General features: G+C 42.0%; 1 protein-coding gene across 3 annotated transcripts in view; it reads left to right on the top strand.

Moving 5' to 3' along the window:
* LOC116037018 (solute carrier family 41 member 1-like) overlaps positions 1-17,535 on the top strand; it is an 18,973-nt gene extending 1,438 nt beyond the window's left edge. Inside the window, exons 1-10 of one of the 3 annotated variants that reach the window (XM_031280761.2) lie at positions 2,505-3,753; positions 6,336-6,443; positions 7,118-7,189; positions 8,858-9,002; positions 9,152-9,298; positions 10,344-10,488; positions 10,684-10,763; positions 15,302-15,436; positions 15,957-16,105; positions 16,875-17,528. In XM_031280761.2, coding sequence (XP_031136621.1) covers positions 3,559-3,753; positions 6,336-6,443; positions 7,118-7,189; positions 8,858-9,002; positions 9,152-9,298; positions 10,344-10,488; positions 10,684-10,763; positions 15,302-15,436; positions 15,957-16,105; positions 16,875-17,054 — 1,356 coding nt within the window. In that variant the 5' untranslated portion in view covers positions 2,505-3,558 and the 3' untranslated portion in view covers positions 17,055-17,528. Of the gene's footprint in view, positions 1-2,504; positions 3,754-6,335; positions 6,444-7,117; positions 7,190-8,857; positions 9,003-9,151; positions 9,299-10,343; positions 10,489-10,683; positions 10,764-15,301; positions 15,437-15,956; positions 16,106-16,874 lie in introns of those variants that run through there. The other 2 variants (XM_031280770.2, XM_031280777.2) reach the window with 2 other exon arrangements.
* The last annotated feature ends 1,652 nt before the right edge of the window (positions 17,536-19,187 follow it).

Below are 19,187 nucleotides of genomic sequence, written 5' to 3' on the forward strand. Positions count from 1 at the left end.
TGAAATTCACCTACCCTGTTAGCTGCTAGCTGCCGTCTGGGATGAGTGAGTGTGTTCAGCCAGGCTTCGGTAATAATCATCACGCTGTAGTCCCGTGTGTATTTGTAACATAAATATCCATTTAGTGTGCAATCCATCTGGTGTTGGTGAGTAGGAGTCTTGTCCGTGTCGATCGTTGTGGTTTCCTTAGCCGGGCTAGCATGCCCAGCCAGCGTCCCTGCCTCTGCACCTTACCTTTTTCCTGCTACAACTGAATTCCCACGGGACTTAGCGAGACTACAGCTAGCCATCTAAACACTATTTTACTGTACAGGACCCAAACATAATTTGGTCCGTTTCCATGTAGCGTAGTCACTAATATGATCATAACCACTACAGTGCTCAATTACCTATTTTTGAGGGGGAAATAAAATACAATTTTTCGCGGCGAAGGTTTGAATGGTCTTCTGGAAGACATCCACCAGACCAGCGGGCGCTCGTTGGATTGTTGTTGGCCGCGTGAAGCCAGGAGGGCGGGGAGGAAGCAGAGGCAGGGACGGACAAGACGGACAAGACTCCTACTCACCAACGCCAGATGGATTGCACACTAAATGGATATTTATGTTACAAATACACACGGGACTACAGCGTGATGATTATTACCGGAGCCTGGCTGAACACACTCACTCATCCCAGACGGCAGCTAGCAGCTAACAGGGTAGGTGAATTTCAACAATGGCTAAGTTGCTAAACGCATCTTGTTGTCATGTAAGCGCCCTGTTCATGTTGCACAGACATTTTAATAGCATTTTGAGTCTGTTAAGAGGCACAAAGGCACTCTTTAGCTTATGCCCCCATAACTGCCGTTTTAGCTAACGGGAGCTCTGGGCGTTAGCTACAGAAGCTCCATGTTGCTAGCACCAATTCGGCTCGTAGTTTTTGCTATAGACAGTACTCAAAAAAGTATAGCGATCAAGATTAACGTAAAAATTGCCCGGAGTTCTCCTTTCAATCTCGTTACCAGATTCTAAATTTCATATTAAACTCTGTGTCTGCGGAACCTCTGCAAAATGGGACAGACACACACACACAGAGACACACACAGACACAGATGATGCGTTAAGTATTACCCAATACCTTGACAGGGAAGGAGGGGGGAGACATACCAGAGCAAGTGAGCAACGCGGCGTTATTATGGATCCCACTGCACGTTACTCTCACTGCCAAATGGGGGAGACAAAAGTTCTGGACTCCAGCTTTAAGGTTGAGCTGCAGTGAATCATCACTGACATTGAGACGTGTAGACAGAAGCTGTAGCTACTGTATTTGGAAAGAGGCCAATACAAGGTAAAAGCTGTTAGGGCTAGTTCAGATTCTGCCTGCATGTCATCCTCCTCTCGCCCTGTGTTTTTTTTTTTTTTTTTTTTTTTGTGCATTTTTTTTTCCTCAGTTTTCCAAAATATGATACATTGCCACTGGGGGATTTGACTTGTTGATTTATGTGTGCAAACACCATAAACCTCCAATTACAAGTCAATCTTTAGCAGCTGTTGCTTCACAATTCAAATTACAGCCAGAAGTCAGAAGGGGGGGCTGCAGACAACAGAGCACCCATTCAAAGTCATGTCTCAAGGACACTTTTCAGCTGAGTCACTGTCCTGTGTGTGTGTGTGTGTGTGTGTGTGTGTGTGTGTGTGTGTCTGTGTGTGTGTGTGTGTGTGTGTGTGTTCTTATTTAACTATATTCGTGGAATACAGTATACTTGTGGGGTCCGGACAGCTTTGTGGGGCCAAAATGGTGGACCCCACAACTTTAAAGGGCTGTTTGAGGGTTAAGACTTGGTTTTAGGATTAGGGTTAGAATTAGGTTATGGTTAGGGTGAGGGTAAGGGTTAAGGTTAGGCATTTAGTTGTGATGGTTAAGGTTAGGGTAAGGGGCTAGGGAATGCATTATGTCAAAAACGTGTGTGTGTGTGTGTGTGTGTGTGTGTGTGTGTGTGTGGACATGGTCTTACTAAGTATTCTGTAATGGCTTATGTTACATAATATACAAAAACTAAAATGAGATTGTCAGAACTTATTTTATTTCTGTCTTTCTTTTACGCCTAAATAGCACTTTAGGTGTATGTAGAGACTATTGATTTGAATCTCTGTGCCAGACTTTGGCAAATATTTATGTAAAACAGGCAATTGAGTGACGTAATAAACTCTGACAGACTGAAGAAGTCCAGCGGATGACAGTTAGTGGCAGCCTGCGTGTTCTCCTCCAATCAAAGAGGATACACTGTGTCCTTTCCAGGCAGCAGCAGCAGCAGCACAACGTGTTGGTGACAGGTACAGCACCTGCTGCTACTCAGATTGCGTCACCTACTTCTAGTGAGGACATCGAGAGCAGGGAAAGGAGGAGCCATCAAAGAGGGGGAGAGCATGATGCAGTATTCTCTGAAATGATCTAAATAGAAACCAGGAGAAAGGAAGGAGAACTGAAGAAATAAGAGTCCTGATAGAGTCTGGTCACCTTGCTTATTCACAGACATCTCCAGCATCCCCTCCTCACACACACACACACACACACACACACACACACACACACACACTGTCCTCCCGTCTTGTCCCTCCCTCCACCACAGAGCGTCGGGACGTCTATCTGTCTGGAATCAGAGGAAAGACCTGGCAACGACAGTCGACGTGTTTCGTCAGACAAGCCTTAGACATCACACTGTCCATCAGTGTCCCTTCACACAGCTCGCAGCTTTGGACGGACATCCCGGCGTTCCCCTGATCAAAATGAAGAAGAGTGATCAAGCTCACGCAGAGCATCAGCACAGTGGCGAGGAGAATGAGAGGGAGCTGTGGAGGGAAAAGGAGGAGAAGGAGCGGCAGCACAGGAAGGCTGAAAAGAAAATGCTGGCTTTCTGGATGTCCTTGTCTCACAAGACCTGGACACTCTTCAGGCCCCGTAAGAGACTGGGCTTCCAGCGGTCCACCTCGGCCGTCCGGCTGCTAAAGAGTGAGGCATGAGGAGGGACAGTGTGTGTGCATGTGTGTGTGTGTGGAGGTCTGTCAGTAGCAGAGTGCCAACAGAGGCCTCACAGACCTGCTGTCAAGTGGACCCTTGTGTGTGTGTGTGTGTGTGTGTGTGTGTGTCTAAATATGTGTGTGTGTGTGTGCTCTGTTTAAGTGGATAAAAGCAGCTTCCTCCGACTAGTCCACCATCTGCAAAAGTACTTTGTGTTGCTGCCCTACCAGTGCTGGAGTGACAGGTGAAGGGCAAAAAACAAGCTTGCTTAGTCCACCTGTCACATTTATTTGCAAAACTACTTTAAAGAAACCAGTTTTTTAAGCAAAGAACCATCGCCTGTGATTTTTGAAAGAGCCTGGGTCAGGTTGAAGACAACTTGGGAACGGTCAAAACAGGAAATCCAGTTAGTGTTCCCTCTGTCGAAATGGATCATTTCCAAAGGAACATCCTTCTCAAATCAGCTTGACTGATTAAGCCAAAAGATTGGAAGTGGATTTTTGCGGTGTCCTTCCCTACCAACACTACAACCTGGCAGGGATGAGTTAACAGGGATCAGCCATGGTGGTGACCCATCTTTCTCTGGAGCTGCGTTTCCGAGGGAAGAAGCTGAGGGGCTTCACGTGCAAAGTGACCCGCTCGGCCCACGGCTTACTGCCGGAGAGCTCTTGGATCATCGCTGTCCAGATCCTTCTGCCGTACCTGTTGTCCGGCCTGGGCATGGTGGCGGCTGGGATAGTCATGGATGTAGTGCAAGTATGAAAAAAACAATGCTCCAAACTGTGTCTGTGGGTGTGAGATTACATGATTGTACTGCCATTTTTATTTTTATTTTTTTAATCTATTGTTGTTAATGTGCAAGACAGATACAAGACAGATACATTTGATTCAAAACAATCAATATGACAGGTGATCTGTAGTAATAGTTAGGGATCACCCTTGCAAACAATACAAAAAGCACTTGAGAAATGAAAAAAAAATACAATTAGGTAATCTTTCAAGCAACCTTGGGTTAAAAACTATGATAGAGAAGAATTACAACATAATTACATAATATCTGGCCTTTTCATATACAGAGAGAACATGACTGGCACTGTAACTGTGCAGACAAACAACAGAACATATAGGACACAGCCAGGCAGACAGCAGTATCAGACACAGAGTCAGATAGACATAAACAGAGCCACCTAATAACTCTCTCCCTGTTTAACCTCTTGTAAATACCGAACCAGCATGACATGACTGACACCCTGAATTATGCAGCAGGTCAGCCAGAGCTGACAGATCAAGGGAGATAGGACATGGAAATACAGGCACTTATCAAGTCAATTAACACTCACTGGTCAAACAATTCAGAATGTCTAAAGGCCCTGACACACCAACCCGACGGCCGACCATCGGCAGAAAAGGCAGTCGGACTGATCATTCGGCTCCCCGAGGTCCAAAAAGTTCCTCAGAACACACTGAAGCGACGCCGACTTGAGCGTACGTTTTGCGCGTGCGCGAGACGTAATACATCTCCATAACAGCAGGTGGCGCTAATCTGTATTGTCGCCCAAAAAATGAAAACCGGAAATGACGAACACGTCACATGGGTCTGGCTTCTCCCAAATTTCAAAGCCAGACCATAATGGCAGCTCGTTTGGAATACGATCTCATATTTTACGAAAATAGTTCACCAAAACGTGTTTCTGAAAACATTTTAAGCGAGAAATAGGCCATGCAGTTACTGAATCGGTCTGTTTTTTTGATCGACAAAGGTCAGTTTGAAAGATTTTCGTCAGATTTTGAGAGGCGTTCGTCACACTCAACCCGCTCGTCATTTCCGGTAAGTGCTTTAACACAAGTGCACTGATTCGCTATTCAAGGGCTAGCACTCCACCAATCAGATTGGTCATTGAGTCTGATTCAACAAGTCAAATCGTCCCAAATTAAAGCTGACGGCTCCTCCGACTGACGACGGCACGAAACACACCGAACAGACTCGAGTCACCGACCTCGCCAGACTGTCCGACGGCCGATAATCGGGTTGGTGTGTCAGCACCTTAAATTCACTGCTGCTTGTGAGAGGCAATAAGAAACATGATTAATCATTTGGAGCATGTTTAAATTTTTTCCTCGATAACATAAATATTCATGACTATCAATCAATCAATCAGACTTTATTTATATAGCACTTTTCATACACAAAAATGTAGCACAATTACAACCCCACACACACACACACACACACACACACACAGATATATACATATAACACAATTGCTTTATTTAAAGCGACTATAATTAATAATTTTATGAAATGACAATGTGAAAACAATGTGAAAAGGGGTCAATCACCTGATTCTGCAGCTCCTCTCGGCTTTACGGAGCTTCATAGTGAGTTTCAGCTCATTGTTTAGCTGTCTGGCTAAACTCACCACTCTCATGTCATTATTTTTCGCATTAGGCAGCTGTTTTTTTCAGAGAAAAAGCTCCTAAAACCCACATTACACTAGGTGCTCAGCACCAAACTGCAGACACAGTTTGAGACCAGCTGGTGAACATAGTGAAGCATTTAGCAGCTAAGAGCCAGATATTTTACTCAGGAGTTGGTGGAGAACAAAAACAGAGGTTATAGAGAATGAATTTTGGACTTACATTGATGTTCAAACAACCTCTTGTGCGAACTGCTGTTAAAAGCATGTGTGTTTCAGTTTGTGGGGCGACCTTATGGAATGGACTGAACAATGACATTAAACAGAGCCATAATATCATTCAGTTCAAAAATAGATTAAATAAATCAATACTTACAGAAAAGAATACCCTTACATAACCCTTCTCAATACAGAAAAGAATAGACTGAAAGACAGGAATGTAACTGTAATGTAAAGGTATTGTTGTAAGTTATTGTAAGACCTGAAAGATTGTATGCTGTATTTGCATATCTATTTGTTTTGTAATAATATGATATTGTGAAGTAGGGACGGGACCTAATAAGCTGTATGCTTCCGCCTGCTCCTTCTCAAACTTGTCCTTTTTATTATTCTCTTTTTGATCTTTGGTAAATTAAATTTTTTGTATTTTAATTTTTTTTTTTGCAACATTGTTGATTGTTCGAGATTAAAAACATAAAAATGAAATGACCAGAAACGCGACATTCGCAAATTAAACTTAAAAGGTGATTATACAGTATGTTCACAACATGTTTCCAGTAAATACTTAGCTAAATGTCCACATAAAAAACAATATTTCTTGTGGTGTAGTTTGACTGTGATGTATTTGAAGAGTGGGCTGCATTGGACAAGCTCGTTGGTAACAAAAGGTGTATTAAAAAAAACCACGGTGGTGTTTTTCAGCACTGGGATGTGTTCAAGGAGATCTCAGAGGTGTTTATCCTGGTGCCAGCCCTGGTGGGGCTCAAGGGGAATCTGGAGATGACATTGGCATCCAGACTGTCAACAGCAGTGAGTGGAAACACACTCACATGCACACAGGCAGTTAGACACGCCCCCTGGCCCTGATTGGTGCATCTGAACAGGGAGTGGTGGATTTTTGCAAATCGGACTACAGGCTGTAGGTGGAGCCAGAGGAGCCAGATTAATTTTTTTATTACCTGCTTCATGTAGTTCTACTGGAACATAGGGTCAGTTTCAGCAAATGTGACAGAAAGTTAGTTTAAGTCTTACCTACTGCACCCTTAATAGTAGGAAATGTGGCACACACACTTGACACCAGCTTCCTTGACAAGTTTGTAGAGTGTGTAGATAGGTAGCAGTTGGTATTGGGTACTATGTACTTGGAAGTTTGTGACGCATTTTTAAAAATGTGATGCTACCATGCTGTCTCCCAGCTTCTTAACATATGCCACCATATGCTTTGGCGAGCAAATGCCATAACTTCAGCATCCATCGTTAATATTAATTAATTATCAGTCACTTAGCGAGCAACTTCCTTACTGCAGCCTGAGTGATAATTATTACTCATTAGCTATGCACACTGTCGACCAGTCAGATCATTTGTCAGGGTAATTCTGACATGATGTTGACAAGTAGTGGGATTTAAATTTGCACAGTGACACTTGAAAACAACTCATATGTAATTGAGAAATGTGATTATGTGAACCTGTTTCCATCCACAGGCCAACACAGGACAGATGGATGAGGCTCAGCAGCAGTGGAGGATGGTGTGCTGTAATCTGGCTCTGATTCAGGTGACACACTGCTCCACTGCACACTCTCCATTGTATTAATGACACACTTCATCACTCTGCTGGCTTCAAGACAATTCAGTGTAATTCAAGAAGCTTTGCTGGCATGAGAAGATCATCATCTCACTTTACTAATGCATCGCAGCCAATTAAACACACAAAATAAAAGTTGGAGATGGTTTTCTAAATGGTAGATATGATGAGAAATTGAATACACAATCAAAAAATTGGGCTGATTCTTTCATTGCCTGCTAAAACTTCTTTTTAACACTACGAGTGCACATTGGCGGGCCGTGTATTTTACACCTATAGGCCTTCAGTACTATCCTACAGCAATGAAACCACCTTTGAATAACCTCACCATGACAGTATAGGACATTAACCTGACTCCGCCAGATGGATTGCTTCGCATTTGCTCGGCATATCCATCTGGGAACTTTCTGTTGGAGAACTTTTGGGAAGGGGCGAAAATACTGGTTAGCTGATTGGATAAATCATTTGTCTATCACCACCTATGTTGGTGATAGACGGGCCAAATCAACCAATCAGATCAACGATATATCAAACTCAAAATATCCTCCAGTGCCGTTTTTTTGCTCTTCTTTCAATGAAGGAATACTTTCTAATTCGGATAAAACTTGCGTAATAGCTACGCTCATCTCATCCGTGGAAGCCACCATGTTGTTTAGACTGAACAGTCGCTTCTCGTTGCGTCACACCTAAACCCGCCTCAAAACCAACGCTGATTGGTCGGTTGTTTGGCGAACGGCTCCAAATTTTCTCTATCTCAAGATGCCAGACTGATCTGCGAGTGGAAAACTGGAGCTCGTGAGATCAGGACGGTCTCACGAGGCTAATAAGACATTATCGTGTGGAAAAAAGTGATTTAACACAAGGCTCAACAACTACAGAGTTTCAATAAGACTCATGAATATTCATTAGGGAACGCATCCCTGAATGGCTAGTACTCGTTGCCTGCTCTGATTGAGTTGGTTAGGTTTAGGCAAGAGGAGTGGGATTGGTTATGGTTAGGGTAAGAATGTCAGGGCGAGCCAATCAGGGATGAGTTCTATAATGAATATTCATGAGTCTTCCCCTACCACCCTGCAAACTAGGCCAGCTGTTTTACAGTCACTGGGCCAGCTAGAAGGCTCTCTCCTGCCAAAGAATACGCCCAACAGGGCAAACTCGAAATTTGATTGACTAAAGAATATGACAATCAACAACATTGTCCCTATTTGCTTAAACAGCAGAGGGATTCACTTGACATTCTGAAGGTCTCAGAGTATATTTTTCACCCGGAGATAGCACAGGGGGAAATCTGATTGGATAAAAGCTCTAATTTATGAAATGCACTGGAAGCCAAGGGAGAGAGTAGCAATGATATTACAGACTTTGTAAAATACATATGAAATTAATATATATATATATATATATGTGTGTATGATTTATTAAAAAAATTGAAATGAATAAATATATATTTTAGAAATATATATATATATTTATTTTTTTAATTTAATTTTTAAATTTATTTAAAAAAAAAAAACTGTTTATGTCAGCCTTCGACTTGTAATTCCAATTCGGAGGTATCGAGAATATCTGACATGTAATCTCCCATTTGACCCACTATAAATAAGTCTCACATCCCTCTGCCCTCTCCTTCATCCCCAGGTCCAGGCCACAGTCGTGGGCTTCCTGGCAGCTGTTGCAGCAGTGGGCCTCGGGGGTCTGACCAGGGGGAGAGTGGATGTTATCCAGGCTGCTGTCCTCTGTGCCAGCAGCGTCACCACTGCTTTCATCGCTGCACTGTCACTAGGTCAGACAAAGGCACAAACTGCTGCAGAGGAATGAATGGTTGAGAATGTACTACACATAGTAGGCTACAACATACAGGGAAGTAGAGTTTATGAATGTAATGTATGTTGTTTAACTTCTTTGTCAAGTCTTCATCTTGTGCTTTGGCAGGTCTGTTGATGGTGGCAGTGATTATTGGATCCAGGAAGGTGGGCATCAACCCAGATAATGTGGCCACACCCATCGCTGCCAGCCTCGGTGACCTCATCACTCTGTCTCTGCTTGCTCATGTCAGCAGCCTCTTCTTCTGTTACAGAGGTCAGAGGTCACACATCACATTAAGGCCGGCTGCACACTGGCTGCGTGGCGTGTCCGTTTTTATTTCGGCTCCCATGTTAACAGGTTAGAGCTTGCACACTGCCTGCGTGACACGCACGTCTCAGGCACCGAAAACGCGTGCATGCTAGAAATACGACCGACGCCTATTTTTCATGGGACACGCAAGCGTGTTGGAAGCGTTTCCAGGCAAAATAGAATACAAAAAGATGTTTATATGTCATTATGACACAAATACATTTAATAAATGACATTTTGATGTTTGAAAGTCTCTAGGTTTTGACATAAATGCAGATATAAATGTAATTTAAAAAAATAATAATAAATAATTATCGATTTTCAAATATTGCACCTGTCAATACAGAACGAAATATTCTGTAGCCTATTTTGCCGTCAATACTGCCGAATTTGTCTTTGCTGTAATCAAATCAGTATATATTTATGTTTAACATGGTATTTCATTTTATCAATGGGAAATACATGTGTACAGACAAGGCTAGCAGCAGCAGCGCCGCGTCAGACACCTTTCTGGTGTGCAAAGACGTAGAAAACGCCACGCAGCCGCCACGCAACTGATACGCAACAGAAACGCCTCGCTCACGCCACACAGGCAGTGTTCAGCCGGCCTAAGAAAGCCCCACGAGTCACTATCACATTATTGTTCTGCACCATTGGCATGTATGGACACTAGTTTGTTGACAAAAGAGGGTGAAATAAAGAGCAAAAGATGAGATAAAGAGCAAAAGATGATCAAAAAACTGCAAAGCAACAGCATCTTTGGTGTTTAAGGAGTATTTCAGCCACATGAGGGCAGCATAGTCCACATTTGATTTTAGCAAAAGTCTGCCAACAGATCATAAGACTGTCATCATCTCTGTCATGGTCAGAATATTTGATGTCTTGTCCACTGTTTGACCCCTTCTCCTAAAAACAAAAACAAAAGTGCAATTTCTATTCAAACACCAATTACATGAAGAGTGCAATCAAAGATTTTTACAGATGTATTTGGTGCTGTGTTGCTCTCCAGACATATGGTACCTGCCTCCTGCGGTGTGTGGCTTCTTCCTGCTCCTTATCCCAGCGTGGGTTATTATTGCCCGTCGCTCTCCACCCATCAGCGACGTCCTAAAGTCAGGCTGGCAACCAGTCATTTTGGCCATGTCCGTTAGCAGGTGAGCCAACCTGTGACTCTCTTTGTCAGAGGGTCCAGCGACTTTAGGACATTTCTTGCTCTGATCACATGTTTTGACATCATTAAAATATATATGTTTATTTCATTTAAATAAATCAGTAAGGTTAGGGAATCTAGCCATTTTTACACAGGTGCTCCACTCAGACTAATGTGTTACATGTTGTCGTCTTCCCAGCATTGGCGGTCTGATTCTGGATAAGACCATAGCCAATCCAAACTTCGAAGGTATGGCAGTGTTCACTCCAGTCATCAATGGTGAGTGTAAGATGAAAAAATGTAACTTTAACCCATACATTTATTATGTATAATCAGTGCATAAAAAATCAGCATGGTTGGTATTGAGTTGCTTATAAGATTCAAATTTTGATGGTCATTATTTGCTTCCATATCAGTGGTCATGTGGTCATGAGAGTGAATAGTAAGTATTTATAAATTAATAAATATAGATACTAGGTAAATATAATATATAATAAATACATTCTTCTCAACACTGACACTTTTAAACCTTTAAGTATATTTTTCTGATAATACTTTTATACTCTACCCTCATACTTTTGAATGCAGGACTTTTACTTGTAACAGTATTTTTACATTGTGATATTACTACTTTTACTTAAGATAAAGCTTAGTATCTAAATACTTCTGCCACTGCAAGAAAATCACATTGAATATAAGCAGGATTACATGTACTCAGTTGACATTTTCTCAGACAGGATCATTATTTTAGAGTCCTTGAGTGATGAAAATAGGATGGTAACTTTGATTGATTTTGCCTAAAATAAATATTTTTGTGTATACAATCCCCTTAATTAAAGCAGAAACAATCTGTGAAATTTCGTTCACATGCTCTGAGCAAAGAAATTAGCGATGATGTGTTTTCCTGAAGGAGTAGGCAGAGCTGGGATTTAGGGTTATGGTTTCAATAATCCTAATCTTTGAAGAATGACAATCAAGCTTCATAATTAGCTTCATTATTATCAATAATGTCAACTGATGTAATGTGGGAATTGTTGGAGCATGCAGGCGCCCAGCAGCTAATCCCATTATTATTTAAAAGGGCTTCAAATTTGAGCGATTAGTCAATCATGAGGTATTAAAGTGCTGCTGAAGTTGAGCAGTCAAAGGAGCCTCAGAGAGGCGTATGTTTTATGTTTGTTGCCCACAAAGCAGCATACTAAGTAGAGAGGAATAACAATGGTCTTTACATATACCACAAGCCTGATCAGAATGCCAACTATGCATTCACTGACGCCCGCTTGCGCAGTATCTCTGCCAACTTCAGTGCTTCCAAAGACTCATGCATGTATTACCACCCCCCGGTACAGGAAGTTCATTTGCATTCCAATTCAGCGCTCTCCCCTCTTGGCCTGCTGACCAGAAACCAGTGGTGGGAGAAGTATTTAGATCCTTTACTTAAGTAAAAGTCGAAATAGCATAGTCTAAAAATACTCCCTTACAAGTAAAAGTCCTGAATATTTAAAAAGTTTTACTTCTGAAAAATGTACTTAAAGGATCAAAATTAAAGTGCTCGTTATGCAGAATGGCTTCTTTTAGATTGTGTTTAATTACTACAGTAGGTTTTATTATGCAGTGTTTATCACTAATGAATACATGTAGCATTATAGGGTTGTAGTTTGCCAATGTGGAACCAATTTGAGGCCATGTCCACACGTACCAAAACGATCTTTTTTTCCCCCGTCTGCATCGTGTCAAGAATATTTGCGTCCAAACGGATCCATTTGTAAATGACTCAACACGCTACTTCATATCCAGGCCTATAGGTGGCGCTGTTTCTGCTACAGAAATTCACCAAAAATGGAGAAGAAGAGGCGGAGCATGCACATAAAGGGGGTAAGCTTCTCCTCGGACCGCGAACCTCCTATGGAGCCATTTTGATGCTACAAAGCGATCACCTCCCGTTAGCATCCCATTGACTGCCATTCATTTTGACGTCACTTTGACAGGGAATAACTTTACATCTGAAGCGTTTAAAGACTCTATTTGTCCATTGTTTATTTCTAAAGAAACACGACAATGTATAAAAGGCTCCATTACCTTGTACCTCACGTTATGGCTCCGTAGCAGACGTTTTTGTAAAAATAGGCTAACGATTGTGTCGTAACCATGCGACTTAACTGTCGCATAGTAGAGGAATTACCGTATAGTACAGGAGAAGCGCGCAGGCAGTTTCGTCTCACATTAGCTGGTTAAGTTTAATTACTAATGTTAACTATCATTTTAGTGATCAATAATTAGCCTGTGCCTATGTTATCTCCTTACATATACCTACGCGCTCCGTCTCTGCTAGATTGGGAATGATTGAGATTTCTCTTGGCACAGCTACCAGAAGACTTCCAACTTTTAGACACATTGCTCACGTCACATTTACTTCGTCTCTCTCAGTTGGAGGCTGCTCAGTAACGCTCAGCGCTCACCGGAAAAGTGCTTCTAACGGCCTTCACTGGTCTCCGTCCAGAGCAACGGGATCTGTTGGTCCATTCTTATATACAGTCTATGCATAAAGCTTGCACGCTGTATTCAAACAGACAGTAGGAGAAGAAACCAAACACAAGAAGACGACGAAAATGGCTAGTGCAAGGAAACCAGAATCGTGTTGTTGTTGTTGTTGTTATGACACATCATAAGAGGTCGAAGGCTAGAGGTCATCAATACGCAAGGGCGGCGTTTTCGAATTTTTCACCCTGGGACCAGGTTTCAAAAAAGTGCGTCCGTTTACAGGATTCGTTCGGACAATCGGACAAAACGATGCAAAACGTGCGTTTACACCAAAAAGCGTTTCCGTGTGGATGACCCCTTAGATGCTTTACAGACTACTGGGTAGATTATAATATGGTGTTGAAGCCATTTTGCAGATTTGCCTTATTTAGTTCATAATTATGTTCAGACATCATGCGTTTTTTGCTGTGTAATATGATGATAATGATTCGGAATGTGTTTATATTTTGTTATTTTGTCCGTCCTTGCTATTATTGTGATGGGTGTTGTAATGTGATGTCTGATAGGGTGATGTGATCTGTAGGCATGGTGACACCTTTCATTTAAGACAGGTGAACATGTGGTCAGGTGTAGAGGAAGAGCAAACCATTTTTAATTGGCAAAACCCACATAACGACGGGGCGGTGCGGGTTCGAATCCGACCTGCTACCCTTTGCTGCGTGTCATCCCTCATCTCTCTCCCCCTTTCCTGTCTATCCACTGTCACTGTCTAATAAAGGGAAAAGTCCCCAAAACATAATCTATATCACATGAGCGTATAATGTTTTTTATGTAAAAGTAACTAGTAGCTACATTACCCTCTGAAATGTAGCGGTGAAGTATAAAGTAGCAGAAAGTTCATATTTGTACTTTAGTACAATACTTGAGTAAAACACCCCTGTTTTGTCTAAATGATCCATGTGCTTCAAAACCCTTAAGCACATGTTACAGGTCTGTCAGAACCCGCACATCCAGGTTCAGAGACAGCTTTTTTTCTCCACAGCCATCACAACTCTAAACATTCAATTACAGAAATAGGACTTCATCATGCTGAATGATTATCTTGCCTGTTTTGCACTGCATTTGCACTTTTCCAGTACTGTGATCTTTAAAAAAAAACTTGTGAGTCACGGAATGAGTAAGTGTATGAACGTATACTACTATGCACTAGAAGCACCTGTCCCATTATGTGTATGTGAGGGTATGGTTTGTGGAAGGGTATGGCGTGTGCATATGAATGTATACTTCTAGGCACTAAAGGAGTAGCACTTAAATTTCGTTGTGACAATGTCAAGTCAAGTCAAGTCAGCTTTATTTGTCAATTTCTTCACATATACTAGGCATGCAGAGGAATCGAAAGTTCGTTTCGCACCATCCCACGGTGAAGAAGAAAAATGCACAACAGATAAGACAAGACATTCCTACCGCAAGAGTAAAGTGCTCAACAGATAGGGACATTTTTCCTAACACTAAAAACAATAAACGGCAACAATATCACAAGACAAGGTCACAAGACAAAAACACAAGAATGTCACAAGCAGCAACATTTTTTTATATGATGTGGTCTGGTAGTGCAGAAAGATGTGCAAAAGAGTCCAGAGTTTTTGTGCAAAAAGATGCTATGTACAAAAAGAAACAGCAGCAACTGCAGAGTCCAGAGGTTTTTTGGAGTGTGTGGGGGGGGGGGGGGGCAGAGAGAGGGGGTAGAGAGGGGAGAAAGTTCAGTTTCCTGACAGCCTGGTGGATAAAGCTGTTGGCTAGTCTGGTGGAGTGGCCACTGAGGCTTCTATATGTCCTCCCAGAGGACAGGAGGCTTAAAAGACTGTGTGCGGGATGGCTGTCGTCGCTCACAATCACAGTCGTTTTCGGGTGAGGCGGGTGTTGTATATGTTTTGCAGGGAGGGGAGTGGGGCCCCAATGATCTTTCCAGCTGTGTTCACTATGCGCTGCAGTGACAAATAAATGACTCTGATTCTGACATGGATGTTACAATACGGCACAACACCCTAACTGCCTTTTCCAAGCCTTCAGAGAAAAAAGATCCCCCTGGGACCCAGTCATAGCTGTTGAATAGATTTCAAACAAAAAAACAGTTGTGTACTCATGTTGTGTACTCTGATATTCTACAGTGATTACTCAGCCTCTCAAATGGCTGTAAAATGACACATGGCACATGACACTGCAATCTTGAAATGCACTTGTATTTGTTTTGATTGTATTATACTAGTTTAATCAAATATTTATCATGGAATTAATCAGTGCTCCACTTTTCCATGTCCATGTCCATGTCCATGCAGGTGTAGGCGGAAATCTGGTGGCCATCCAGGCCAGCAGGATGTCCACCTACCTCCACTACTGGGGCGTTCCTGGAGCTCTTCCATTTATAATGGGTGTGAACTGTCCTGGACCCTGTGCAACCCTCTGCTCCTCAGGTTAGATACAGGAACAAATACACAATTTAAAGGTGGAGTGCACAGGCCCTTCATCAGAATTATCAATCAATAAATAATTACCAAGTCAAACACTTGACTGTTATTAAAGCCACAGATGGTGTTAACTTTAGACAGAGCCACCCTAGCTGATTTCCAGTCTTATGCTAAGCTAAGCTAACCAGCTGCTGGCTCCAGCTACTGTACATACAGCCATTATGGAAATGATTTCCGTAAGAATGCAAATAAGTTTAGCCTATTTCCCATATTGTCAAAGTGTTCTTTTAAAACAAGTCTTATTTGTACCAGAAAGAAACTGAGTTTAAGGGAAATGTAAATTTGACTAATGTAACACTGGTTAAAGATAGATGCCACCAACCATCTCTACCACAGTCTCCATAGTCTTAAACTAGAGGATCACAATTCATTTGAAAATAAAAGCATTTGTGATTAAAATGCATAGTACAGACAAAAACCGAAAGTGGACACACAGCTTGTTACTTCTCTTTCTATATTTATCTAGATGTTAACTCTAAATCAGCCAGAGTCCTGGTCCTTCTTGTAGTCCCGGGTCACCTCCTCTTCCTGTACACCATCCACCTCCTGCAGGGAGGCCATACGGCCATGACGCCCACCTTCATCGTCTGCTACCTGTCTGCAGCTTTGCTTCAGGTCACATAGTCGAGAAATGTTTTGTTGCTCGTACTGAGAAAAAAAAAAAGACTTCATTAAAGGAACACGCCGACTTATTGGGACTTTAGCTTATTCCCCGTATCCCCCAGAGTTAGATAAGTCCATACATACCCTTCTCATCTCCGTGCGTGTTGTAACTGTCTGACGCCCCCAACGCTAGCCTAGCTTAGCACAGATCCTGAAGGTAACCAGCTCCAACTAGCCTACTGCTCCCAATAAGTGACAAAATAATGCCAATGCAACACCTGAAAAGCACCGTTGTTACTCTCTGCTCCTCACCACGGGGCTTCAGGTGCTGCTAGCAAATCACTCCGCCCAAGTAGCAGAAGTAGCAGTGCTTTGCCTTCTGAGAATATAGTTCCTAGTTCTTATATGGTTAGAAGATGGCTGTGTCTCATGTGACCTTGTTATTTGTACACGCTGTGACTATACAAATCACAACATGTAAATAGGAAAATGTTGGCATTATTTTGTCACTTATTGGGAGCAGTAGGCTACATGGAGCCGGTTACCTCCAGGATCTGTGCTAAGCTAGGCTAGCGGTGGGGGCGTCAGACAGAGTTACGACACGCACGGAGATGAGAAAGGTATATATGGACTTATCTAACTCTGGGGGATACGGGGAATAAGCTAAAATCCCAATAAGTCGGCGTGTTCCTTTTAAAAATTGAGTTTTGCAAGAATGTATGTTTTACACCAATCTCAGACAATCTCATTTAAAACATGTCCATCCATTGTCATTATCCAGGTGGTGATTTTGCTTTACGTGGCCAGCCTGATGGTGCGATGGCTGTGGCGAAGGGGACTGGATCCAGACAACTTCTCCATCCCCTACCTCACAGCTCTGGGTGACCTGTTGGGAACTGGTTTCTTGGCATTGAGCTTAAGGTTGATCGCGATGGTCAGTTCTACTGGGACTAGAGTTTGACACAGACACATGATCCTGTACACCCTGAGTGTACTGCTCTCTAGTATATGCAAGTGGCAGAACGACACTTGCAAAACTCTTGGATTTAGGAAGGAAGGTGAGGATTAAAGAACACAAGAGGTTGAGTATGGCGTTATATTTCTGCCTCAATACTGAGCGTCCAAATCGGACAGAAGAATATGTTTTGGCAAGCACATGTATTTGACAAATGATTACACAAAGAATAATTTAGTTTAAGCAAACAAAGATCTATTCTGTGCTCAATAAATGATTTTGCTATTATCCATATAAGGGCATTTTTAAACTCAGTTTTACTTATTTAGGGCCCTATCTTGCACCCAGCGCAGCGCAAAGCTTGACGCAAGTGTCTTTGCTAGTTTAAGACCGACGCAGTTGTCAATTTCCCATCCAGCGCCCACGTCGTTTAAATAGCAAATGCACCTGCGCCCATCTGTGCGCCCATGGGCGTGCTGGTCTTACAGGGAGGTGTGTTCAGGTGCATTCTGGGCGTATTGCTATCTTGAGGCAGCGGGAAGTGATCGCGCCATTGACCAACAAAAACCTGAAACTCAATAACGCAGCATTTCATTGTTATTTTAACAGCAAATTAGTAAAATGTGCCTAAGCTCGTGCACAGTGCGCGCACACTATGCTTGTTACACACACAGGGAAGCGCAGCAGCACACAAACATGCAGAAGATTACAAATAAAAATATTACAATGTGAAATAGTATTATGATATGATCTGCTCGCACGCTTTCACTTCATGCACGAGCAGATCAGTTTCTTCTCCTGAAAATCTCTCCTTCCTGCAAATCCTCCATCATAATAGCAATGCTCCAAGGTCCAAACGCGCCTGGCTTTTAAAGGGAATGGGAGATGATCTCTGATTGGTTTATTGCATGTTACGCCCAAAACACACCTCTGATTAATGAAGACACTTAGTACAACATTCTTTCATCGGTTATTTTTCAAATGCTATCAAATTGAATAAAACACCCAAATTCAAAGAAATAGTGAACTGATCATTTATTTTACTACTGAAGAGCGTTGTAGAGAACATCCAAGTAATTTTTGGGTTGATCAATTTGTTTGAAAGAAACCCAAATTTCTGATATAGAAACTTTTTGAAAATGGGTCAAATTTGACCTGAAGACAACAGGAGGGTTAAAAGAAACTACATTAATGATTGTGATGCCTTGGCTGTTGAGGGCAGAGAATTACAGAGGAAATTAGTAAAATTGGTGCAAGTTATCATATTATTTTGTGTTTTAACATGGGTAATAGCAAACACACAAATTCCATTATTATATATTTTCTCCACAAAATATTACCTATGTTTTTGGAGAGAAAAAAGGCTTTATGTGCTCAAAATGTCCCTTAGTGCTCAGGAGTGATGCAGAAATCTAACACCACAGATAAGGGACTGCAAGAACAAATAAAGTGAGGAACATGTGGACTTATTTTGCACTTTAGTCTCCATATTTACCAGCTAAATGTGGTCGATAGTTGTACTCTGTTCCCTTGAGTTGCACTGGTCTCAACACAACCCAGCTTGGCTCTGTAGAAACAACACTCATCTAAAATGGAGACAAGTTATTCCCACTGTAGAACCACTGCACTGTTAACTATTGTCAGCTCTTAAATGTTAGATGCCAAATGATTGTATTAAGGCAATAATTATATATAACCAAGTGTAAATGTATATTACCACAAATCAGTCTGGGTGACTGTTAGATTTTATTGTGTTTATTTTATGTAGATTTGTGCCTTTAAACCGTGATAAGCCTTCAGTTCTCATCAGTGTTCCTAAGAACTGTTGCCAAATTTCTACTGGTATTTTACTTTTTATGCAGCACAATGCCACTGAATATAGCCTGTTGTACTTAAAGGACAAATCCGGCGCAAAATGAACCTAGGGGTTAATAACACGTGTACAGAGTCGACCGTTCTCTGGGATATGTTTTCATGCTAATCGAATGTGACCAGTTTTATAGCAAACCGCTAATTAGCTTGTAACGCTAGTCGTCGGGGCAGAGGTAAAGTAAAAAGAAATCACTATTTCTATACCACTAACAAGGCTCAAAATAGCACCACACTTCCACGGTAGCATAATGAGGGTCCCTACATGCA

The sequence above is a fragment of the Sander lucioperca genome, chromosome 6 (genome assembly GCF_008315115.2).
Source record: "Sander lucioperca isolate FBNREF2018 chromosome 6, SLUC_FBN_1.2, whole genome shotgun sequence".
NCBI lineage: Eukaryota > Metazoa > Chordata > Actinopteri > Perciformes > Percidae > Sander > Sander lucioperca.